Source organism: Nicotiana sylvestris, chromosome 6, assembly GCF_000393655.2.
Source record: "Nicotiana sylvestris chromosome 6, ASM39365v2, whole genome shotgun sequence".
Lineage (NCBI taxonomy): Eukaryota > Viridiplantae > Streptophyta > Magnoliopsida > Solanales > Solanaceae > Nicotiana > Nicotiana sylvestris.
The window spans coordinates 183178233-183204578 of NC_091062.1; the positions used below are offsets into that span (position 1 = coordinate 183178233).

The following is a 26346-nucleotide window of genomic DNA, read 5'->3' on the forward strand; positions in this document are numbered from 1 at the left end:
AGAGAGAGAAAAAAGGCTGAACATTTAAGAGGGAGAAAATTCCGAAAAATATTTAAACTTTCAAAAATAAAAACTAAAAAAAATATTCTGCTTTCTTTCATTGTTTGAAATCAGAATTAATTGTTGTTTCATCAAAGCTTGAAGCTTTTGTTTTTGGGATTACTACTCCACCGGTCTGTTACTGGGTTGTTACTGTTGCTGGGCAGTTGTTGTTGCTGTATTGTTATTACTGTTGCTGATTCTCATCTTCATTTTCTTTTGCTTCCAATATCAGGTACACAACTGACACGCTGGTTATTGTAATCCGAAATATGAAGCATGAATACATATGAAGAATGAAATTTTGAAGTTTTAATTTTGTTTTTCTTTATTCATTTTGTTGATTGTATTTAAGCTATTTCATGTATTACTAAATAATAATTGGAATAAGAAAAAATAACATAAGTTAGTCTTTAATGAATCAGTTCGGCAAAACAGGTTAATTCACTAGTTATGAAGGCTTCAAGATTATAGGTTGATCATGAACAAGTAGCTAAATTTAGCTAAGACACGAATTTAAATTAAACATCGTAAATTAGGCATTAAGGCATGACTTGAGCTTAAGCAAGATTAAGAGAACGTTTAAGTCTAATAAACTTTCTAATAAGCTTTAGTAATTATGGTTAAATCTAGTTTCAAATGATTGTGAATAATTAATCTCAATAATTTTTTTTTAAAAAAATAACAATGCTGAGTTTTAATCTAGCTATATTTGTTTATTTTGAATATTAGTTGTTGAATTTTTATTTTATTTATAATTTCGAAATTAAGAGTGAAATTCTTTTTTCATCAATATTTGTATTAATCAAGCAATTAGCATGTCATGTCTTCTTAAATAATAAAAGCTAGTAATAAATTAGGATTTTCTTTCTTTATTTTAGAGACTCATTTTTATAGAAAAATGTAGTCGTTTTAAGATTTGTCCAAATAAATGAGATGAGCCTCGCTTAATGAAATGTATAGATTGCGGGGCCCTCAATAAATGTACATTTAATCGCTTAGAATTAGGGAGGAGCCGTTTTAGCAAATTTCACGGCCCTACCCAAAATAATGATACGCTAGACTCTTTAGGCGCGATTTAATTAATTTTACCTTTTTAAACTCGGATGCGCATTTCATGCGACCCAAATCTAAATCCTAAAACATTGAATAAAAATGTGTTCCGGATTGCGGGTGCATTTCATGTGACGTAATCCAAAGACATGTTTTAAACGATGTTCACAATTTTTTTTAAAATAATAATAATAATAATAAAGTGGTAAAGAGTTAAAATTGGCACATCGGTTCATAATTGTATTAAAATCAGATAAATAAGCCAAATATGACAGTTGAGCGACCGTGCTAGAACCACGGAACTCGGGAATGCCTAACACCTTCTCCCGGGTTAACAGAATTCCTTATCCGGATTTCTGGTACGCTGACTGTAATATGGAGTCATTCTTTTCCTCGATTCGGGATTAAATTGGTGACTTGGGACACCCTAAATCTCCCAAGTGGCGACTCTGAAATAAATAAATAAATCCCGTTTCGATTGTACTTTAATTGGAAAAAACTCCTTGTACCCTCGCGGGGGCGGAAAAAGGAGGTGTGACAACAAGTAATCCCAACAAGCATCACTGGGTGGCTATGAAACGAGTTCTGGGATATTTAGATTATACCCAAGACTACGCTTTGCACTACAATAAATATCCTGCGGTTATTGAAGGATATAGTAATGCTAATTGGATAATCGGTGTAGACGCGTGATTTTTGACCCTCCCCGAGAATTTTCACATTTTTAGCGTAAATATTTAATGTAGGTCTAATATAGCTATTTTGACTATTTTACTTTATTTCGTCGCAAAAGAAAAAATTACAAAAATATATATATAAATTTTAGTTTATGTATTTCTCATAAACTTGAAAAAATACAAAAATTGTACCTTACTTTTGTACTTTATATAATTTCGAAAATTACCAAAAAAAATATAGTTCTATTAATGTTTTGTAGTCATCTTAATTTTGAAAAAATACAAAAATATTACTTTATATTTTATCTTTATATAAAAACGAAAATTACAAAAAATAGTTTTATTAATATTTTTGTAGCTATTTTAATCTTGAACAAATATTAAAAAAGATATAGTTTGGTTTTAAATATTAGTCTTATTTTGGTAGTTATTTTGCTTACATAGGATTAGTTGAGCAACATCGTGTTCTTATTCTCGGGTCCGGGCAAAAGAATAATATTCGGGTTCAAACTACCCGTTTTTAGGCCTAATTTTCGGACCTAGCCCATAATAATCCGACTCCACCACACATGGGGGACACGCGTGGGGAACACGGACGGAACACGACACACGGGGAACCCCACCGCGCATGGGGGACACAAATCTTGGACCCCTACACGCGTGGGGTCCATTTTCTTTGCAAAGGGGTACAAAATACACGGACTTGGACTTTTGAAAAGGGAAGTTGGACAGATTTTAAAAGGGAGGGGCACTGTGGATCTCCTGGTTCCTTAAGAAAAAACCTAGGAAAACCCTAACGGACCCTACCCAAAACCACCACTCCCTCACGTCCAAAACCACCAGCTCCCCGCCACCACCAAACAGGCTCGCCACCAGCTCCCTCCGTCGATCACCTGCTGAACCAACAAAACCCATAACCCTCTTCACCCCTCCAAACCTCTCCGTCACCTTCCCGTTGTAACAAAAAACCAGTCGCATCCCCCCAACGCTCGAACCACCAGCGAACGACCATAGTCAGCCCCATCATCATCGTTCCTAGCTGCTCGTCGCAGCTGCTTCTGCCTCCTGCTTCACCCGTCACTGCCCGTCGACCCTCGTCGGAACCCCTACTCCCACTCCCTCGCATCCCCAGCAACGAACCAGTAATACCACACCAAGGCGACCATCCAGTCGCCACCCCCATGTCCAAACGACTGCCTGTAACGTCCAGCCATGAACGACCCCCCTCCTTGCCATGACTGACCGGAAAACACACATACGCACAAGCTGAAGCTTAACCGAAAAAACGTTCAAAAAATAGCCCAGAAGTTCCGTCCGGGGTGAGGTCCGTTCGAGTTCGTCGTTGGCCAGTCGTTGTTCGCGGGTCCGGTCGGGTTCAAGTTCCCGTTGTAGCCACAGTTCTGGTTTTGCTCGTGTAGCAGTGGAACACTTTTGAGAAATCAAAACACCCACTTTAGGTGCATTCTCACCCCTGTTGTTTCCCTTTTTGGAGTCTTCTCATGTGTTGTCTAAATTTGTTCACATAATATGTTTTAATCGTTGTTCGCAACTGATTTGGATTTTTCTTTTTTAGATCCAGCAGACTAAAAGAAGAGTTAGAACAATAAGAAATCTTTAATGTTTCTCCTTATAAGTGTTGGCTTGACAATTGTAGTGTTCTGGTATGATATTTAGATATGGATTTGTTTAGTTTTGTTGAATGGTATCCATGTCTATTTAATGGGTCTAATTCCATATTTTGTCGTCTGTCGTTTGTGTTCATCATCGTGGCATGCCTTTTGGAAGGTTAAGTAATGCAGAAGAACGCCTTGAACTCTCGTAGTCGCTTTATGCACGTAGTTAAGCCATCATCGTGATTATAGGTACAGTTCTCGTGACATGGTTACAATGCCTAAAATTCGGGGGTACATTTTATGTAACCCGATTATAATGACCTTAAGATAATCTTAGTGAATAAATTAGGATTTTTGGAGGCAAATAAAGTAGATAATCATAGTTGTTTTTAGGTTTGCCTTTAATAAAAGATGAGACAAGCCTCGACAAATAAAGGCACAAGCTGCGGGGCCCTCTGAGTGTATATATTAAAATACTTAGATTCCGGGATGGGTCGTTTAGCAAATTCCACGGCCCTACCCAAAATAATAATATGCTAGTCGCTTTAGGCGCGTATTGAATAATGTTATCTCCTTAAACTCGGGTGCACATTTATGTGACCCAAATCCAAATCTCTATGTGACGCAGTCCAAAGACGTGTTTTAAGCAATGTTCACATTCTTTTAAAAATAATAATAACTAAGTGGTAAAAAGTTAAAATTGGCACATCAGTTCACAATTGCATTAAAGTCAGATAAATAAGTCGAATATGACAGTTGAGCGACCGTGCTAGAACCACAGAACTCGGGAATGCCTAACACCTTCTCCCGGGTTAACAGAATTCCTTATTCGGATTTCTGGTACGCAAACTATAATATGGAGTCATTCTTTCCTCGATTCGGGATTAAAATTGGTGACTTGGGACACCCTAAATCTCCCAAGTGGCGACTCTAAAATAAATAAATAAATCCCGTTTCGATTGTCCTTTAATTGGAAAAACTCCCTACACCCCCGCGGGGCGGAAAAAGGAGGTGTGACAGCTCTGGCGACTCTGCTGGGGATTCGACCCAGAACCACTGGTTCAGGGTTAGAAATTCGAGCTTAGATAAATTGCTATATTTGGCTTTATCTGATTTTTACATATTTTGAGACTAATGTGCTAAATGCTGCTTTTACCGCTTTGATATTATCTGAACTATATATAAATTGTGCCGAAACCTTTCTCTTCTTACCTCCGGGGATGTGCTTACTGGTTGAGACTCCCTATTCTGTTAGTGACATACCTAAATAAAAGAGGCTCGGAAAGTTTCTAAGCCGGCTGGCCTTTTGGTTCCCGGAAAGGAGCTCCTTCCTCAACTCGAGTTGTCCGCTGGGGTACATTGTCTAGAACACTGACCCAGGTTTTTGAACATAGAATAACGTGACTTCATGCCGGATCCCTAGTAGGAACGCTTATTTGCATCATGTGCATTTGATTTAGGGGACTCAACACAGGGGTTGGGTCCGTCCAGGACAAGCAACCTGAAAATAATAGACCATCTTTTGGCATCCTATGTGCTACATGTTGTATTTATTCAAGGGTGAATGGGTCATTTGGCGGACCAATGATAGTTGCGGACAAATAACACACCTTGTTATGTTGATCACGTTTAATAAGAAGGCCGCACGTTTTTTCCAGCATGGTGTTATTTTAATCAAAAGCATGGGGAACAATTGTGGGGTCCAAGAAGTCTTGGAATTCCCTATGTCCCCCATGCTTCATTTTTGGGGAAAAGCACATGGGGAACATTTGTGGAATCCAAGAAGTCTTGGAATTCCCTATGTCCCCCATGCTTCATTTTTGGGAAAAGCACATGGGGAACATTTGTGGAATCCAAGAAGTCTTGGAATTCCCTATGTCCCCCATGCTTCATTTTTGGGAAAAGCACATGGGAAACATTTGTGGAATCCAAGAAGTCTTGGAATTCCCTATGTTCCCAATGCTTCATATTTTGGGAAAAGCGCATGGGGAACATTTGCAGAATCCAAGATGTCTTGGAAATCCTTATGTCTCCTATGCCACATTTTTTAAAAATAATAATAAATATAAAAAAAATAAAAATATATATTAAAAAAAAGAGCATGAAAATTCAAAATATTTTGTATGTTGTCATCATTTTCCACAAATTAAAAAATCGTGAAAAAGAGGAGAAAATAACAGTGTAGAGATATAGCTACTTATTTTTAGAAAAAAAACAATGTCCAAGTAGTATCGAAACTCTGCCGAAATTCTGAAAAAAAGAGAAGGAATGTTTTATGTTTTACGTTAGTTTGTTTGTTTGTTATGAATGAAAAATAATAGTTTGTTTGTTTGTTGTAAAAAGAAAAATAGAAAATGGAAAAGGGTCTTCTCAAAAATAGTTTATTTGCCCGAACTACGCGGGTTTGATTCTCACCGGATGTGAGATACGTAGGCAACCCTCATCGGGTCCAACCCCACCTTTTGCTAAAATAGCCAAAAATAAATAAATAAAAAAAAAAAAAACATGTCGATACATAGCCGAATGTTCCCGAAAGGGACGCCGGAAGGCTGACTTTGCATAAACAGCCATCTTTTGGGTCATGTTTAGGATTTTTGGTCCAGTTGACCCACACAGCCTTAAAAATCTTCGTCCCCGAGGCGCTGAAGGGCCATGTTTGCAATACCACGTTTTCATTGTAATTTGAAAAAAAAGAGTCAGCGGTAAGGTGAATACCGTTTGAATTTTTAGTCAAAAATAAGTCGAGCCAGCTTCGGTCGCGTCTTAAATCGTTCTTGCCGAAGTAGCCTTAGAGTATCTTTCAGTTGTCAAAAGGTTATTTTCGTAAAAGAACGGACAAGTTTGTAAAATAATCCTCCCCGGCCTCAAAATTCATGTGAAATTTGGAAGGGGCCACGTTTGCAAAAAATAACCGTTCGGTTGCATTTGTCAAACAGAGAAAGGGAGTTGGCCTTTTGTTTTGAGGTTATAAATCTTTTGACTAGAATATGTGGGTCGTTTGATTTTTTGAGTGTTGGTCATCTTTCAACCTTTGAAACCCAATTTTTATTATGAAGAAAAAAAATGTGTTTCATTGCGTTTATCTTTTATTGATCCGAACTACGCAAGGTCTGATTCATGCGGGGTCATGATACGTAGGCAATCTCCATAAGATTCGACCACGACAAAAAATGAAAAAAAACATAAATGAAAAAAAATGAAAAAAAAGAAGAAAAAAAATCGAAAAAGAAAAAGATGTTGTTAATAATGACGACCGACTGAGTCCATTCTAACCTGTTTGTTTTGCAAAGAAAGTTAAGGTAGTTGGTTTGTGATAAGCCGGACAATGACACCCAGAATCCTTTACTTGCATCTCATGATACACACTCTGCGGGGATCAGGCCTGATAACAGAAGCACTCGAATCCTATTGGGAACTTGTTGACGGAGGTTGATGATATTGAAGCTGGTAATGGTCTTGGCAGTATTGATGCGAAGCTCAGTGGCTAAGATGCCAGTTTTGATAAAGTGGGAGGACGCTTCGTTCCTTGGTTAGCAAGAGAGAAGCTTTTGGTGGCTTATTTTGTTGTCATTTCTATTGTTCAGGTTATTAGGATTGCAATTCAGATATTGTTTTGTGTCAATATCTTTCCGCTTATCTTTCCGTTTGGTCATAGCAGTTTGTTTAAGTTTTGTCCAGTTTGTTTTAGGATTTTATTTTGATTTGTTTTGTTCGTCTTGTTATTCAAACCCTTCCACCAGTAATCTAATGCAAAATCCGGTCTTTTATTTCCAGTCATCTTTTTATTTAGTCCTTTTTATCGTTTTTATTCAACGCCGATTCTAGTGACATGACATGCGCATACAGTTTGGGCCTAATCTTAAAAGTTAATCATAAAATCCCGGAAAGGTGATCAGAACATTTAAAGGAAATAAGGACGGTTTGAGATTATTCAGAGCTCGAGTCATATGGAACTGGGGCAAGTAAAACATAAAGAAAACCGTTAAAAGCAAGATTCGCCAAATTGACATGAGGGTCGTTCATGGTAATGAGAGTGAGAGTGTCGCCCAACGGTGCTTTAGAAGTGACAAATGAAAAAGTAAATGTTGAATATAATTGTCAAGTCCAGCACCATCAAAAGAGACTGCGGATCTTTGTTTAATTATGTTGTTTGCACTGGGCATGTTCTGAAGACTGGAATGACGAAGGCATTTTGTTCTTCTACCTAAACACTTTATCCTTCGTTAACCCCTTTTGAGCCTTATTGTTTTTCTTTCGTACCCCTCGTTCGGAATCAGTAAAAACGACTAGAAAACGCAAGCATGACATAAAACAAAAACAAAAAACAAAAAAAACAAAAAAAAAAAGAAAGAAAAGAAAACAACAAAACGAAAAAAAGAGAAAAAGAAAGAAAAAAAAGAAAAGAAAAATGATAACAAAAAAAACAAAAAACAAAAGAAAGTCAGAAGAAAAAGAGGAATTGGGAACTACGTTTGACCTGATTCCTCAAAGAGGATACGTAGGCGCTTCACGGCTCGGTCATAGTTTTGAAAAATGAAAAATCAATCAATTAAGATATCCCCAAGCAAGAAACTGGGGCAGAGGTTGCGTTTGTTGTAAATAAATCTGGTTCCGAAGGTTGTAATTAATAACCCAAAATCGATGCATTTTTGAGCCTTTAATACCCTTTCTTTCTAGACCTATCCAAAACCCACATTACGGTCCAAAGAAAGACCTTCTGATAAGTCTTCAAAAGATTCCAAGTCAGACAAATGAGAGTCTTACCGGTGAACATAACATTCTGTTCCACAGCAGAAAGGACTCTAATACCCAGCAGAAAGAGTCATACCGGCAACACTCCGAATCCCCAGCCGGAAAGTGGTACAAATGAGAGAGTCTTATCGGTGAAAACCTTCACAGGCACCATAAGGCGATGAAAGCTGAGAGAAAACCAAAATGAGAGAGGCTTGATAGTGAAAACCCTTTGGGCATTACAAGTCGAATAAGATTGGGAATCAGATGGGGAATCGTCAAGGGAAGGTCTTGAAAGATGATTAACGGCAGAGGATAGGCCACATGTGCATGTCATGATTATTAGAGTCGGTATCGGCGTTTGATAAGCTTTTATTTATAGTTTCTTTTGTCAAAGAGTCATCTTTTCCCTTTGTCTTTAATTCGGTTCCCCTTTTGTTTATTTTTTTCCTTTCATAGAAACATTCCCCAGTAGAGTCTGTCTGATCAGAACCAATGAAAAATGACTTCAAAATAGGCCATCATCTTTCCAATTATGCAAGACGGGATCTGACTAGTACACCCAAGTGGTATAAGTCAGGAAGGAACATGCGCAAAACCCGTGTCAAGAAGGGTATCCCCATCAAGATGAGATTGATAAAAGGGATGGGCCAGTGTCAGCAATTAATATCATCCCCAACAAGTTTTGATAGCATAATGGAACACAAAGCTGGGAAAGGAGAAAGAGGAAACCATCCCCAACAAGAGTGGCATGACCGCTTACCATGTTTTTAAACTAACAAATTTTTCTTTGATTTAGAAACAGGGAAAATGAACGTTATTGATGGCGGAAAGACAGGCCATAAAGAAAATCATCAAACCGGGGCAGAAAATTTTCTCATTGTGAAAATTTTCTCGAAGACAGGCGCCCACCTGAATAACGAGAGGAATACTTTTATGTCTTAGTATAGACAGGCGCCCACCTGAATAACGAGAGGAATACTTTTTGTCTGTGCATTTCATATTTCAGGCACCCACCTGTATAACAAGGGAATACATTTCATGTCTTTACCATTAGGCGCCCACCTGTATAAGGAATGAAAATCCTCCAGCAGTGTTATCCTCAACAACGCTATCCCCAGCTCATAACATTTTATCCCCCGAAAGGTAAGTAAATAATTCCTCAGTAGTGTTATCCCCAACAAGTTTTGAGGTAAGAAATTTTCAAGTTTTAATGATATGTCGGGTTCATCCGCCCTCGAATAGGATATGACGGGTTCATCCGCCCTCGAATAGGATATGTCGGGTTCATCCGCCCTCGAATAGGATATGTCGGGTTCATCCGCCCTCAAATAGGATATGTCGGGTTCATCCGCCCTCAAATAGGATATGTTGGGTTCATCCGCCCTCAAACAGGATATGTCGGGTTCATCCGCCCTCGAATAGGATATGACGGGTTCATCCGCCCTCGAACAGGATATGTTGGGTTCATCCGCCCTCGAATAGGATATGTCGGGTTCATCCGCCCTCGAATAGGATATGACGGGTTCATACGCCCTCAAATAGGATAGTTTGGGTTCATCCGCCCTCAAATAGGATAGTTTGGGTTCATTCGCCCTCAAATAGGATAGTTTGGGTTCATCCGCCCTCAAATAGGATAGTTTGGGTTCATCCGCCCTCAAACAGGATATGACGGGTTCATCCGCCCTCGAATAGGATATGTCGGGTTCATCCGCCCTCAAATAGGATATGTTGGGTTCATCCGCCCTCAAATAGGATATGTCGGGTTCATCCGCCCTCAAATAGGATATGTTGGGTTCATCCGCCCTCAAACAGGATATGTCGGGTTCATCCGCCCTCGAATAGGATATGACGGGTTCATCCGCCCTCGAACAGGATATGTTGGGTTCATCCGCCCTCGAATAGGATATGTCGGGTTCATCCGCCCTCGAATAGGATATGACGGGTTCATCCGCCCTCGAACAGGATATGTCGGGTTCATCCGCCCTCAAATAGGATATATTGGGTTCATCCACCCTCGAATAGGATAGTTTGGGTTCATCCGCCCTCAAATAGGATAGTTTGGGTTCATCCGCCCTCAAATAGGATAGTTTGGGTTCATCCGCCCTCAAATAGGATAGTTTGGGTTCATCTGCCCTCAAACAGGATATGTCGGGTTCATCCGCCCTCGAATAGGATATGTCGGGTTCATCCGCCCTTAAATAGGATCTGTTGGGTTCATCCGCCCTCAAACAGGATATGCTGGGTTCATCCGCCCTCAAGTAGGATATGTTGGGTTCATCCGCCCTCAAACAGGATATGTCGGGTTCATCCGCCCTCGAATAGGATATGCTGGGTTCATCCGCCCTCGAATAGGATATGTTGGGTTCATCCGCCCTCAAATAGGATCTTATTTTCAAAGTTGTTGTTGAAGACAGGCGCCCACCTGAATAACGAGAGGAATACTTTTTTGTCTGTTCATTTTATATTTTAGGCGCCCACCTGTATAACAAGGGAATACATTTCATGTCTTTACCATTAGGTGCCCACCTGTATAACAAGGGAATACATTTCATGTCTTTACCATTAGGCGCCCACCTGTATAACAGAGGAATAATTTTCATGTTTTAGTTTAAATAGGCGCCCACCTGTATAACGAGAGGAATAATTTTCATGTCTTAGTTTAAATAGGCGCCCACCTGTATAATGAGAGGAATACTTTTCAGTCTTAGTTTAAATAGGCGCCCACCTGTATAACGAGAGGAATAATTTTCATGTCTTAGTTTAAATAGGCGCCCACCTGTATAATGAGAAGAATACTTTTCAGTCTTAGTTTAAATAGGCGCCCACCTGTATAATGAGAGGAATACTTTTCAGTCTTAGTTTAAATAGGCGCCCACTTGTATAACGAGAGGAATAATTTTCATGTCTTAGTTTAAATAGGCGCCCACCTGTATAACGAGAGGAATACTTTTCAGTCTTAGTTTAAATAGGCGCCCACCTGTATAATGAGAGGAATACTTTTCAGTCTTAGTTTAAATAGGCGCCCACCTGTATAACGAGAGGAATACTTTTCATGTCTTAGTTTAAATAGGCGCCCACCTGTATAACGAGAGGAATACTTTTCAGTTTTAGTTTAAATAGGCGCCCACCTGTATAACGAGAGGAATACTTTTCATGTCTTAGTTTAAATAGGCACCCACCTGTATAACGAGAGGAATACTTTTCAGTCTTAGTTTAAATAGGCGCCCACCTGTATAACGAGAGGAATACTTTTCATGTCTTAGTTTAAATAGGCGCCCACCTATATAACGAGAGGAATACTTTTCATGTCTTAGTTTAAATAGGCGCCCACCTGTATAACGAGAGGAATACTTTTCATGTCTTAGTTTAAATAGGCGCCCACCTGTATAATGAGAGGAATACTTTTCAGTCTTAGTTTAAATAGGCGCCCACCTGTATAACGAGAAGAATACTTTTCATGTCTTAGTTTAAATAGGCGCCCACCTGTATAACGAGAGGAATACTTTTCAGTCTTAGTTTAAATAGGCGCCCACCTGTATAACAATGGAATACATTTCATGTCTTTACCATTAGGCGCCCACCTGTATAACAAGGGAATACATTCCACGTCTTTACCAATAGGAGACGCACTTCCTAAAGTTAAGTTTCACCCATAGGAGATGCATTTCCTCCTAGAGTTTATTTTTACCAATAGGAGATACATTTCCTCCTAAGTTAAGTTTTACCAAGAGGAGACGCACTTCCTAAGAATAGTTTCACCAACAGGGACGCACTTCCTAAGTATAGTTTCACCAACAGGAGACGCACGTCCTAAGTATAGTTTCACCAACAGGAGACGCACTTCCTAAGTTAAGTTTCACCAATAGGAGACGCACTTCCTAAGTTAAGTTTCACCAATAGGAGACACACTTCCTAAGTTAAGTTTCACCAATAGAAGACGCACTTCCTAAGAATAGTTTCACCAATAGGAGACGCACTTCCTAAGCTAAGTTTCACCAAGAGGAGACGCACTTCCTAAGTTAAGTTTCACCAACAGGAGACGCACTTCCTAAGTTAAGTTTCACCAACAGGAGACACACTTCCTAAGTTAAGTTTCACCAATAGGAGACGCATTTCCTAAAGAATAGTTTCACCAATAGGAGACGCACCTCCTAAGTTTAGTTTTACCCAATAGGAGACGCACTTCCTAAGTTCATTTTCCCCAATAGGAGACGCACTTCCTAAGTTTACTGTGCCCATAGGAGACGCACTTCCTAGGTCTATCTAACCAATAGGAGACGCACTTCCTAAATTATTTTCATTCATAGGAGACGCACTTCCTAGTTCAAAATCATCAAAATTTCACCCATAGGAGACACACTTCCTAAGTTTATTTTACCCCTATGAGACACACTTCCTAAGTTTGATTTCATTCGTAGGAGACGCATTTCCTAGTTTGAGTCATTGAGATTTTACCCATAAGAGGCACACTTCCTAGGATTGATAGTTCATTTATAGGAGACGCACTTCCTAGTTTGGCTTTTTCAGGATTATATTTTATTTCAGGAGACGCACTTCCGGAATTGAGATTTCACCCTTAGGAGATGCACTTCCTAGTTTGATCCATTTTAAGTTCGACCATAGGAGACGCATTTCCTAGTCTAGTTTATTGAAGTTTTACCTGTAGGAGACGCACCTCCCAATCAAGGTCTTTCAAGTTTTTTTAGGAGACGCACTTCCTAAATTGAGATTTTTTTCATAGGAGACACACTTCCTAGTTTTAGTCACCGAAGTTTTCACCCCTAGGAGACGCACTTCCTAGTTTAGCTCATTCCGATTCAACCATAGAAAACGCACTTCCGATTCTGAGTCATTGAGGTTTTATTTCAGCAGACACATTTGCTAGCAAGAGTTTTTTGGTTTTACTCGTAGGAGATGCACATCCTAGTCTAGTCTTTAGTTTACTCTCATCATTGCATCAGTAGTATAAGTGGGTTACAATTTTGCTAATGACTCACAAATCTTCCCAGTGCAAACTGGGTTAGGAAATTTCGTTTGTTTTGTTTGTTTTGGTTGTCAGGGACCCGCCTGTAGAACGGAGGTTGTTATATGTTCAAGATGAAGAAGTCAGGAGCCTACCTGTAGAGCGGAGGTTGTTGTATGTCGAAGATTGAAGAAGTCAGGAGTCCGCCTGTAGAACAGAGGAACATCTTTCAAGGTCAAGCAGTAACCCATTGGAAGGCAGAAGGCTACAACAAAAATCCCCAGCATTCAATCCAAGTTAGAAATAACAAGAAGCTCGCCTCAAGAATGCGAGTCAACAATCTGAGATGGTCAACAGAAGCTAGTCACAAAAACAAAAAAAACAAAAAAATGAATCCAAAGTACGGAAGTGGAGAACAGATGTGGTCTGCTCAAGAACTAGCACCTACAACTAGCAAGTATCAAGGTTCAAATCCAAAGTCTGTATGAAGCACCATTCAAGACTCAAGATCAAGTTTCAGAAGACTTATAGATAGGAGTCCTTGTAACTGCTAGCTGATAGGCTTAGTTAGTCTTTTTCATTTTCATTTTTGATGTAATGACAGGACCGCGGACCGGAACCTCAACGGAATGGCACCTCGATCGGGTCTTCACCTCGGTACACTCTACCATCTCTCTCATTTCCGAACTACACGTGGCCTGATTCCTATATAACCAAGGATATGTAGACAGCTCAGATACCAGGGCTCGGTCACATTCCCTTCCTTTCCTTAGTGTAGTCCCTCCAAATAATGGTCGGGTCAAAAACATGTCTAGTCGTTCTTTGTCGGAAAACTCTTCGTGTTTCCAGTCAAAGAGGGGCAAGCTGTAGACGCGTGATTTTTGACCCTCCCCGAGAATTTCCACATTTTTAGCGTAAATATTTAATTTAGGTCTAATATAGCTATTTTGACTATTTTACTTTATTTCTTCGTAAAAGAAAAAATTACAAAAATATATATATAAATTTTAGTTTATGTATTTCTCATAAACTTGAAAAAATACAAAAATTGTACCTTACTTTTGTACTTTATATAATTTCGAAAATTACCAAAAAAAATATAGTTCTATTAATGTTTTGTAGTCATCTTAATTTTGAAAAAATACAAAAATATTACTTTATATTTTATCTTTATATAAAAACGAAAATTACAAAAAATAGTTTTATTAATATTTTTGTAGCTATTTTAATCTTGAAAAAATATTAAAAAAGATATAGTTTTGTTTTAAATATTAGTCTTATTTTGGTAGTTATTTTGCTTACATAGGATTAGTTGAGCAACGTCGTGTTCTTATTCTCGGGTCCGGGCAAAAGAATAATATTCGGGTTCAAACTACCCGTTTTTAGGCCTAATTTTCGGACCTAACCCATAATAATCCGAGTCCACCACACATGGGGGACACGCGTGGGAAACACGGACGGAACACGACACACGGGGAACCCCACCGCGCATGGGGGACACAAATCTTGGACCCCTACACGCGTGGGGTCCATTTTCTTTGCAAAGGGGTACAAAATACACGGACTTGGACTTTTGAAAAGGGGAGTTGGACAGATTTTAAAAGGGAGGGGCACTGTGGATCTCCTGGTTCCTCAAGAAAAAACCTAGGAAAACCCTAACGGACCCTACCCAAAACCACCACTCCCTCACGTCCAAAACCACCAGCTCCCCGCCACCACCAAACAGGCTCGCCACCAGCTCCCTCCGTCGATCACCTGCTGAACCAACAAAACCCATAACCCTCTTCACCCCTCCAAACCTCTTCGTCACCTTCCCGTCGTAACCAAAAACTAGTCGCATCCCCCCAACGCTCGAACCACCAGCGAACGACCATAGTCAGCCCCATCACCATCGTTCCTAGCTGCTCGTCGCAGCTGCTTCTGCCTCCTGCTTCACCCGTCACTGCCCGTCGACCCTCGTCGGAACCCCAGCTCCCACTCCCTCGCATCCCCAGCAACGAACCAGTAATACCACACCAAGGCGACCATCCAGTCGCCACCCCCATGTCCAAACGACTACCTGCAACGTCCAGCCATGAACGACCCCCCCTCCTTGCCATGACTGACCGGAAAACACACATACGCACAAGCTGAAGCTTAACCGAAAAAACGTTCAAAAAATAGCCCAGAAGTTTCGTCCTGGGTGAGGTTCGTTCGAGTTCGTCGTTGGCCAGTCGTTGTTCGCGGTTCCGGTCGGGTTCAAGTTCCCCTTGCAGCCACAGTTCTGGTTTTGCTCGTGTAGCAGTGGAACACTTTGAGAAATCAAAACACCCACTTCAGGTGCATTCTCACCCCTGTTGTTTCCCTTTTTGGAGTCATCTCATGTGTTGTCTAAATTTGTTCACATAATATGTTTTAATCGTTGTTCGCAACTGATTTGGATTTTTCTTTTTTAGATCCAGCAGACTAAAAGAAGAGTTAGAACAATAAGAAATCTTTAATGTTTCTCCTTATAAGTGTTGGCTTGACAATTGTAGTGTTCTGGTATGATATTTAGATATGGATTTGTTTAGTTTTATTGAATGGTATCCATGTCTATTTAATGGGTCTAATTCCATATTTTGTCATCTGTCGTTTGTGTTCATCATCGTGGCATGCCTTTTGGAAGGTTAAGTAATGCAGAAGAACGCCTTGAACTCTCGTAGTCGCTTTATGCACGTAGTTAAGCCATCATCGTGATTATAGGTACAATTCTCGTGACATGGTTACAATGCCTAAAATTCGGGGGTACATTTTATGTAACCCGATTATAATGACCTTAAGATAATCTTAGTGAATAAATTAGGATTTTTGGAGGCAAATAAAGTAGATAATCATAGTTGTTTTTAGGTTTGCCTTTAATAAAAGATGAGACGAGCCTCGACAAACAAAGGCACAAGCTGCGGGGCCCTCTGAGTATATATATTAAAATACTTAGATTCCGGGACGGGTCGTTTAGCAAATTCCACGGCCCTACCCAAAATAATAATACGCTAGTCGCTTTAGGCGCGTATTGAATAATGTTATCTCCTTAAACTCGGGTGCACATTTATGTGACCCAAATCCAAATCTCTATGTGACGCAGTCCAAAGACGTGTTTTAAGCGTTGTTCACATTCTTTTAAAAATAATAATAACTAAGTGGTAAAAAGTTAAAATTGGCACATCAGTTCACAATTGCATTAAAATCAGATAAATAAGCCGAATATGACAGTTGAGCGACCGTGCTAGAACCACGAAACTCGGGAATGCCTAACACCTTCTCCAGGGTTAACAAAATTCCTTATCCGGATTTCTGGTACGCAGACTATAATATGGAGTCATTCTTTCCTCGATTCGGGATTAAAATTGGTGACTTGGGACACCCTAAATCTCCCAAGTGGCTACTCTGAAATAAATAAATAAATCCCGTTTCGATTGTCCTTTAATTGGAAAAACTCCCTACGGCCCCGCGGGGCGGAAAAAAGAGGTGTGACAACCGGCTCATTAGAAACAAAGTCCACATGTGGATATGTGTTTACTGTTGGTGGTGGAGCAGTATCTTGGAAGTCTTCCAAACAGACATGTATCACTCGCTCTACAATGGAATCAGAATTTATAGCATTGGATAAAGCCGGTGAAGAAGCTGAATGGCTTCGGAATGTTTTAGAAGACATTTCGTTCTGGCCAAAGGTTGTGGCTCCTATTTGCATACATTGCGATAGTGAGGCTGCAATAGGACGGGCAGGGAGCGTTATGTATAACGGAAAGTCTCGTCATATACGACGAAGACATAATACTGTTAGACAACTACTTTCTAGTGGAATTATCACTATTGATTATGTAAGATCAAAGGATAATGTTGCGGATCCACTTACAAAAGGCTTAACTAGAGAAGGAGTTGAGAAATCATCTAAGGGAATGGGACTATGGCCGAGGACAAGTCAACATGGCGGTAACTCTACCTAGAATTTTGGTTGTTCCGAGATCTAGGTTCAAGGAGCTCAAACAAAGTTATGATTGACCGGTTCAACATTGTCAAAATAAAAACTTTGGTCCATTCTCGTGATGAAGACAATGTTCAGTAACAAGGATAGAACTTTACACGTTCTTTAATGATTACCTAAGTTTGATGAGGTATTTATCAAATAGTGTCAATCTAAAGGATTACACGTTTAGGAATCACCTATGTAAGTGTGAAGTGGAAGCCGCTTCAATGAGAATTCTGTAAGGCCAATTCTCTACGCACTTATGAAATCAAGCGGCGTTCATGGCTAAAACGAACACAACAATAGAACCAAAAGATGGTTAAGGGTTGGTTGTGTGACATATGGCTATCTAGGTATACACTAAAGTTCGACGGTTCAAAGATATCAAATCTACCGATTGACCGAGTATATCCGACATATGTTCACTACGGAAAGTTAAAAAGAAAACCTACTTATCCAGATGCAATTAATCCTTACTTGCAAAATCACATAGCTTTCATCTATGATCTTTCTTGATACAGCCATTCCCATTCATGTGGGGGATTGTTGGACTTTAAGCCATTGGGATTTAAAGTAGAAGAAGTGTGAATTGGAAATGGAGGAAAATAAAATGGAGGGAAAATGAAAATTTGAAGAAGTGAACTTTTGTCTTGCACTTTGTCCCTCATTGGTGAGGGACAATCACATTTATGTGCTTATATATAGATTCACTTCTTAAAGCTCTTAAAAGGAGTTGAAGAGAATGAACCCTCGCGCCGTCGTCGTCGCTCGCTCGGCTCGGCTTCGGCTTCGGCTTCGGATTCGAATTCGAATTCGGATTCGGATTTGGATTCGGATTTGGATTCGGATTCGGATTTGGAAAATGATCGATCGATAAGATTATTTTTGGCTGTATCTTTCTTGATACAGCCATTCCCATTCATGTGGGGGATTGTTGGACTTTAAGCCATTGGGCTTTAAAGTAGAAGAAGTGTGAATTGGAAATGGAGGAAAATAAAATGGAGGGAAAATGAAAATTTGAAGAAGTGAACTTTTGTCTTGCACTTTGTCCCTCATTGGTGAGGGACAATCACATTTATGTGCTTATATATAGATTCACTTCTTAAAGCTCTTAAAAGGAGTTGAAGAGAATGAACCCTCGCGCCGTCATCGTCGCTCGCTCGGCTCGGCTTCGGCTTCGGCTTCGACTTCGGATTCGGATTCGGAAAATGATCGATCGATAAGATTATTTTTGGACAAAATTGATTAATTATTTAATAATTAATTAAATGCCAAATCACTGCTGAAAATACGCCAGAACACTGCTGAAAGTTCAGAGGGCCTCGCTGGCCGCGGTTCTGCCGCGACCGCGGTAGAATCGCGACGGTCAGATTCAGAGAGTCTCTCTGGCCGCGATCGCGGTAGAACCGCGGCAGGCCGCATATTTTCTGAAAATACACCTTTCCAGACACCTCTTCTGATATTTGCCTATAAATTCTGAGGCAAGGCTGCATCTTCCAGAATACGAAAAACACTCTAGAACTTCTTTCTTTCAGAATATACTGCATCCTAATTCGCAGTCTCTCTCTCTCAAATTCGTAAGTGTGATTTTGCTCCGTTCTTTGAGTTCGTTGGTATCCTGCAGTTTGTATTGCCACTGTTGCAGGAAGGTTTATTCCGTTTTATCCTGGGAGGATTTAATCCATTACCTTGGCAACGTGTGAGGGGGTTAAAATTCCTTAAGGACGCACAAGAAAATTGTGGACTCGAAATATTTCTGATTCTTTACTATTTTATACATTTCTTTATTCTTCTAACAGTTTTCTGATTTTTTGTTTTAACACAGTAACGTTCACAATAAATTTTGTACAACTAATTATCTAGTATACAACTTATTTATAACTTATCTACAATTTTTCTACATTATTTTTAACCACTTAAATATAACTACAACATCATACAATTTAAATACAATTTTCATATAAATGTTATACTATATGTCTTATGTATGTATTTTGTAAAAGATTTGTATATATTTTGTATGTGGTGTATTCTTCCTCCCTCTAAAATTTCAATCAAAACTTCCCCTCTTAATACAATTTTGATACATATCAACAACTTTATGTAAAAAATAATAGTATTTATAACTTAAATATAAGTTTCATACAATGATTCATATATTATACAGCTATTTTTTAACGTTATACAACATTCAAATAAATGTATATATATATAACTACAATAGAATACAACTTAAATACTATTTACATACAATTATAATACAATTTTAATACAATTTCGTAAATATATTGTATATCATGTGTTCTTCTTTTTCTTCGAGTTTCAATCCGAAATTCAGCCAAAATTAAGTCTAATCTTCACCAAACACCCTCAAAATTGAGATATAAACTTCAAACAATATTTTTAATAATTTGCAACAATACCCAATCCAAACAAAAAATAGTTTTGAAAATTCAAAGTCGAATTCAAAGCTTCAAAGCTTTTTAGTGGCTGTCAATAGTTAATAGTCAAACACGTTCAAATTTTATTGATTGACAATTTCAATTTGAACACCATTAGTTGTGCAACATGAAAGAAAATTGCTAAGTTAAAACTCTATGGTAAAATGATTGAAATCCATTGATGAATTCCATTAAAACTATATACAACATGAAAGGATAAAAAGTAGAAAACATCAAAGGAAGAAAAATTGAAAAAATAATAGAGAAGTACACATATACATATATATATATATATATATATATATATATATATATATATATATATATATGTATGTATGTATATGAGAGAGAGAGAGAGAGAGCAGGGGAGAAATAATAAGGATGGGAAATAACTGAATCCTTATTCAATTCCTAATATAAAGGGATACTCATTTAAAACTAATTTGTATATAATTGTTAAGTTGTATATGGCCATGTAATTAAGTTAAAACTTGATTATGAAGGGTAATAAAGTTTCATATGTAGTATAGGAAGGTAAAAATCCCTTTTAAATGTTTGCTATTAGGAACTAGTCAATGTGTCACACATATATCCTAAATTGTCTCATAATTAAAATTTTAAATTCAATTTTTTAGAATAAAATAAGTACTAGGTAATCTCTAAATAGCAGCGCTAAACATGGTTGCTTGTGCACTTTCCCCCTAAAACTAAAGCAAACTTGTTGGGCCCTAATACCATTCATGTAGCACGAACCTTCAATAGATGTAATAGTAGCTCGGCCTAGCCAATTTTAATTTCCGTAATTGTAAAATTACCATTATCATGAGTTTCAAATTCCACGGTTGAAGTTCATTACAATGTACTGGAATTTTGTCAGTAATCTGTATTTGTAAAGTAATTGTGGAACTGATAAAACAACATAAACAGAAAACGTAAAGAAACAAAAGTTAATCCGAGCTCACTGAATTCACAGTGTTTCCTTAAGGAATTTAATCCCCTCCTAGTACCCAAGGTTATGGATTATTTCCTCCCATGATAGAACAAATTACACACTGGTGTAGTGGTAATTCAATCCCCAGTATTTCAACGAGCACAAAGTTCGTAGCAAATCACACTTACTGTTGCTTTCTTTGAAGTTAAAAATATGCATAAGAAAGGAGGAGAAACTCAAAAAATCGTATGGAAATTTTGAGAGAATGAACTTGTATTTATAGCCAATGTTGGGCTGAAATCTGAAGAGGTGCAACTCTTCAAAATGACTGTTTATGCAAAAAGGCCACAACATAAATGCCATAACATAAATGGTTATTTACTCAACAATAAAGAGGAAAAATTGAAGAGGGTAGTTAATTTTCCGTTACCAAAACAGAAAATAGAAAATTGGAAACGGTTGAATTTTAATATTAATATTTTGGTATTAAAACGGATATTTAATAACATTTCTGTTAATATTTACTATTAACAAACAAATTTGGTCCAAAAAATTAATCAGAATCCAAATCCGAAGCCGAAGCCGAGCCGAGCGACGACGACGACGACGGCGCGAGGCTTGCCTTCTTCTCAACTCTTTAAAAGATAGAAGAAAAGCAATTGTTTATATATCCATTAAAAATATCTTCCTCTTCCAATATGGGACAATGTTCCTTCATCGGGAGGGGGGGGGGAGACTTAAAATTTCACTTAAAAATTTCATTTCCCTCCATTTCCCATTCACCCTATTTTAAGCATTTAATATACTTAAAATCCCAACAATCCCCCACATGAATTGGGAATGGCTTTATCACAGAAATGTGAACGAAAAACTATGTGATTTGCAAGCAAGCATTAATTGCATCTGAATAAGTAGGTTTCCCTTTGAACTTTCTGTAGTGCACTTATGTCGGATATACTCGGTCAATCGGTAGATTTGATATCTTTGAACCGTCAAACTTTGGTGTATACCTAGACAACAATAAGTCACACAACCAATCCCTAACCGTCTTTGGTTCTTATTGTTGTGTTCGTTTCAGCCATGAACACCGCCTGATTTCATAAGTGCATAGAGAACTGGCCTTACAAAGTTCTCCTTGAAGCGGCTAACACTTCACACTGATATAGGTGATTCCTAAAGGTGTCATCCCGTATATACACTATTTGATATACCTCGTATCAAATTTAGAAATCATTAAAAAGCCTTAATGCTTTATCCTTGGTACTGAACATTGTCTCATCACGAGAATGGACCAAAATTTTAGTTAACAATGTTGAACCGTCATTAATGACTTTGTTTGATCTCCTTGAACCTAGATCTTGGGATCTCCAGTCTTCTAGGTAGAGTTACCGCCACAATGACTTGTTCTCGGCCATAGTCTCATTTCCCTTGATGATTTCTCAACTACCTCTCTAGTTAGGCCTTTTGTAAGTGGATCCGACACATTATCGCTTGACTTTACATAGTCAATCGTGATAATTTTTCTAGAGAGTAATTGCCTAACGGTTTTATGTTTTCGTCGTATATGACGAGATTTATCGTTATACATAACGCTCCCAGCCCTTCCAATTGCCGCTTCACTATCACAAAGTATGCAAATTGGTGCCAATGGTATGGGCCAAAATGGAATGTCTTCCAAGAAATTCCGGAGCCATTCAACTTCTTCACCGGCTTTATCTAAGGCTATGAACTCAACCTCCATTGTAGAGAGAGCAATACAAGTTTGTTTGGACGACTTCTAAGATACCGCTCCTCCATCAATAATGAATACATATCCACTTGTGAACTTCGAATCAGCTGAACCGGTGATCCAATTTGCATCACAGTATCTCTCAATCACCGAAGGATATTTACTGTAGTGCAAAGCAAAGCCTTGGGTATGTTCTAAATATCTCAAAACTCGTTTCATTGCCATCTAATGAGATTGACCTGTATTGCTCGTATATCGGCTCAATTTACTTATAGCACAAGCTATATCTGGTCGTGTACAATTCATGATGTACATTAAGCATCCCAACAAACGAGCATAATCTAATTGTGATATGCTTTGGCCTTTGTTCTTTGCTAATGTAAGATTCACGTCAATTGGAGTCTTTGCAACTTTTAACCCTAAGTATTTGAATTTTTCAAGCACTGTCTTAATATAATGAGATTGTGACAATGTCAGACCTTGAGAAGTCTTATGGATCTTAATCCCTAGAATTAAATCAGCAACTCTCAAGTCCTTCATATCAAACTTTCTCGTTATCAAATGCTTAGTAGCATTTATGCTAGCAATGTCATTACTCATTATCAGCATATCGTCCACATATAAGTAAATAATGACTATGTGATTTGGAACATTTTTAATGTACACACATTTATCACATTCATTTATCTTAAAATTATTTGACAACATTGTTTGGTCAAATTTCGCATGCCATTGTTTGGGTGCTTGTTTTAGTCCGTAAAGGGACTTAACAAGGCTACATACCTTCTTTTCTTTACCTGGAACCACAAATCCTTCAAGTTGTTCTATGTAGATTTCTTCCTGCAACTCTCCATTTAAGAAGGCCATCTTGACATCCATTTGATGAATTTTAAGACCATAAACTGAAGCTAACGCTACTAACATTAGTATGGACGTAATTTTTGTAACTGGAGAGTATGTATCAAAATAGTCAAAACCTTCTCGTTGTCTATACCCTTTGACCACAAGTCTTGCTTTATATTTGTCAACAGTGCCATCATATTTCATTTTTCTCTTAAAGATCCATTTAGAACCCAACGGTTTATTTACAGGAGGAAGATCAACCAATTCCCATGTATAGTTGTTCAATATGGATTCTATTTTACTATTGACTGCCTCTTTCCAAAACAATGATTCCAAAGAAGACATAGCTTCTTTAAATATTTGAGGCTCATTTTTCAATAAGAAAGTCACAAAAGATGGTCCAAATGAAGTAGACGTCCTTTGATGTTTACTACGTCTTGGATCCTCCTGATTAAATGTACTTTCTTTTGTTTCATCCCGAGGTCATTTAGATCCTTCACCAATCGACTCACATTTTTTTATACGAATATATATTTTCAAAGAACTCAACATTATCTGATTCTATAACTGTATTATTATGAATGTCAGGATTTTCTGATTTATGAACTAGAAATCGATATGCTTTACTATTGGTCTCATATTCTATAAAAACACAATCAGCGATTTTCGGTCCTATTTTTACCCTTTTGGGTTTAGGAATTTGTACTTTTGCCAAATACCCCCACACTTTAAAATAACTCAAGTTGCATTTCCTTCCTTTCCATTTTTAATATGGAATGGATTGTGTTTTTCTATGGGGTACTCGATTTAATTTTCGGTTAGCCGTAAGAACGGATTTCCCCCACAAGTTCTGTGGCAAACCAGAACTTATCAACAATGCGTTCATTATCTCCTTTAATGAACGATTCTTTCTTTCCGCAATCCCAATGGATTGGGGTATGTAAGAGGCCGTTGTTTGTTTAATAATTCCATATTCTAAACATATTTGTTCAAAAGGTGATTCATATTCACCACCCCTATCACTTCTTAACATTTTGATTTTCTTGTTAAGTTGTGTTTCAACTTTATTTTTGTATTGTTTGAATGCGTTTATTGCTTCATCTCTACTATTAAGTAAGTAAACATAGCAATATCGAGTACTATCATCAATAAAAGTTGTGAAATACTTCTTTTCACAGCGAGATAGTATTGACTTCATGTCGCAAATATCTGCGTGAATTAAATCTAAAGGATTTGAATTCCTTTCAACTGACTTATAAGGATGGTTAACATACTTAGATTTCATACATATTTGATATTTTGATTTATCGCATTCAAATTTAGGTAATACTTCCAAGTTAATCATTTTTTGCAGGGTTTTATAATTGATATGACCCAAACGTATATGCCATAATTCATTTGACTCAAGTAAGTAAGACGAAGTTGAAATTTTATTATTATTCTCAACAACCATTACATTCAGCTTGAAAAGGCCCTCAGTGAGGTAACCTTTTCCTACAAACATTTCGTTCTTGCTTGTTACAACCTTATCGGAAACAAAAACACACTTAAAATCATTCTTAACAAGAAGTCCATCAGAGACTAAATTCTTCCTAATCTCGGGAACATGAAGGACGTTGTTCAAAGTCACCACCTTGCCAGAAGTCATCTTCAGAAAGATCTTCCCACATCCTTCAATTTTGGCGGTTGCAACATTTCCCATAGAAAGAGTCTCTTCGGGTCCAACAAGAGCATATGTTGCAAAGGCTTCCTAACATCACAAACATGGCGAGTGGCTCCAGAATCAATCCATCACTCCTTAGGATTTTCCACCAGGTTGCATTCAAAAAGCATGGTACACAAGTCATCAACATCTTCATGATTTTCAACCATGTTTGCTTGACCCTTCTTCTTGTCTTTCTTCGGAGCACGACACTCTGTAGATTTGTGCCCAGCTTTCTCACAATTGTAGCAATTTCCATTGAACCGCTTCTTGCTTGGGTTGCTTTTTGGTCTAGAAGCCTGCTTCCCCTTTCTCTTATTTTGAGAAGTATCCTCAACAATGTTTGCTCCCATTATTGCTGAGTTTTCATGGCCTTTCTTTTCAGCAGCTTTATTGTCCTCTTTGATTCTCAACCGAACAATGAGATCTTCAAGGGACATCTCCTTGCGTTCGTGTTTCAAGTGGTTTTTGAAGTCCTTCCACAAAGGAGACAACTTCTCAATCATCACTGCTACTTGGAACGCTTCATTGATGACAAGAGCTTCAATGAAAATTCTGTTAGTAAAAATACTAAGATCACTACTTTCAATATCAGTATTAATTTGATTTATACCTTCAGCAAGGAGATTGTGAATAATCACTTGCAATTCCTGGACTTGGGTAATAACAGATTTGATATCTACCATTTTGTAGTCCAAAAACTTGGCGGCAACGAATTTCTTCAACCAACCATCTTCAGTTTTGTATTTCTTTTCAAGCGCAGCCCACAATTCTTTTGACGTCTCTACGCCACTGTAGACATTATACAAATCGTCCTCCAATCCGCTAAGAACATAATTCTTGCACAGAAAATCAGAATGCTTCCACGCCTCAATCACGAGAAAGTGTTCATTCTCTGCAGTTTCATCGGGCAGAACATGAACATCTTCCTTGATGAACTTCTGCAGACTTAAAGTAGTCAAGTAGAAGAACATCTTCTGTTGCCACCGCTTGAAATCTAATCCAAAAAATTTTCAGGGTTTCTCCACCGGTGCCAACGCCGGTGTTCGACTTGTTGATGCATTAGCAATCACCATTGGAATAGCTTGGTTCCCGTTATCATTAGTCATTTCTGTAAAAAAAAATGACACAAATGTTAAAATCACGTAGATTTTAATCTCCAACAGAGTATAAAATCACAAAGGTTTTAAACTCCAAAACAGTGAATATAACACAAATACAGAATACAAATTAAATTTCTTAAGCTTGTTAGTAATCTGTATTTGTAAAGTAATTCTGGAAAAGATAAAACAACATAAACAGAAAATGTAAAGAAACAAAAGTTAATCTGAGCCCACTGAATTCATACTGTTTTTTTAAGAAATTTAATCCCCTTCTAGTACCCAAGGTTATGGATTATTTCCTCTCAGGATAGAACGAATTACACATTGGTGTAGTGGTACTTCAAACCCCAGTGTTTCAGCGAACAAAAAGTTTGGTAGCCACACTTACTGTTGCTTTCTTTAAAGTTAAAAATATACAGAAGAAAGGAGGAGAAACTTAGAAAATCGTATGGAAATTCTGAGAGAATGGACTTGTATTTATAGCCAATATTGGGCTGAAATATGAAGAGGTGCAACTCTTCAGAATGGCTGTT

The 26346-nt window shown here is 38.1% G+C and overlaps 1 protein-coding gene across 1 annotated transcript; it reads right to left on the reverse strand.

Annotated features, from left to right (window-relative positions):
* Window positions 1-22390: 22390 nt before the first annotated feature.
* LOC138871780 (uncharacterized) lies at window positions 22391-25684 on the reverse strand. Its single transcript, XM_070149681.1, has 5 exons — window positions 25441-25684; window positions 24821-25323; window positions 24465-24758; window positions 22949-23218; window positions 22391-22852 (listed from the first exon to the last, which is right to left on the reverse strand). Exons 1-5 carry the CDS (start codon window positions 25682-25684, stop codon window positions 22391-22393), a joined length of 1773 nt encoding a protein of 590 aa, XP_070005782.1.
* Window positions 25685-26346: the final 662 nt, after the last annotated feature.

Bases quoted from the DNA above. Each gene is read 5' to 3' on its own strand.
- LOC138871780 (XM_070149681.1), bottom strand. From the start codon at position 25,684: ATGTTCTTCTACTTGACTACTTTAAGTCTGCAGAAGTTCATCAAGGAA. The intron at 25,324-25,440 runs GTTGGTTGAAGA...TCCTTGCTGAAG, and splicing joins GAAATACAAAACTGAAGATG to GTATAAATCAAATTAATACT. The intron at 24,759-24,820 runs GTGGAAAATCCT...TTGTGATGTTAG, and splicing joins TGCTTTTTGAATGCAACCTG to GAAGCCTTTGCAACATATGC.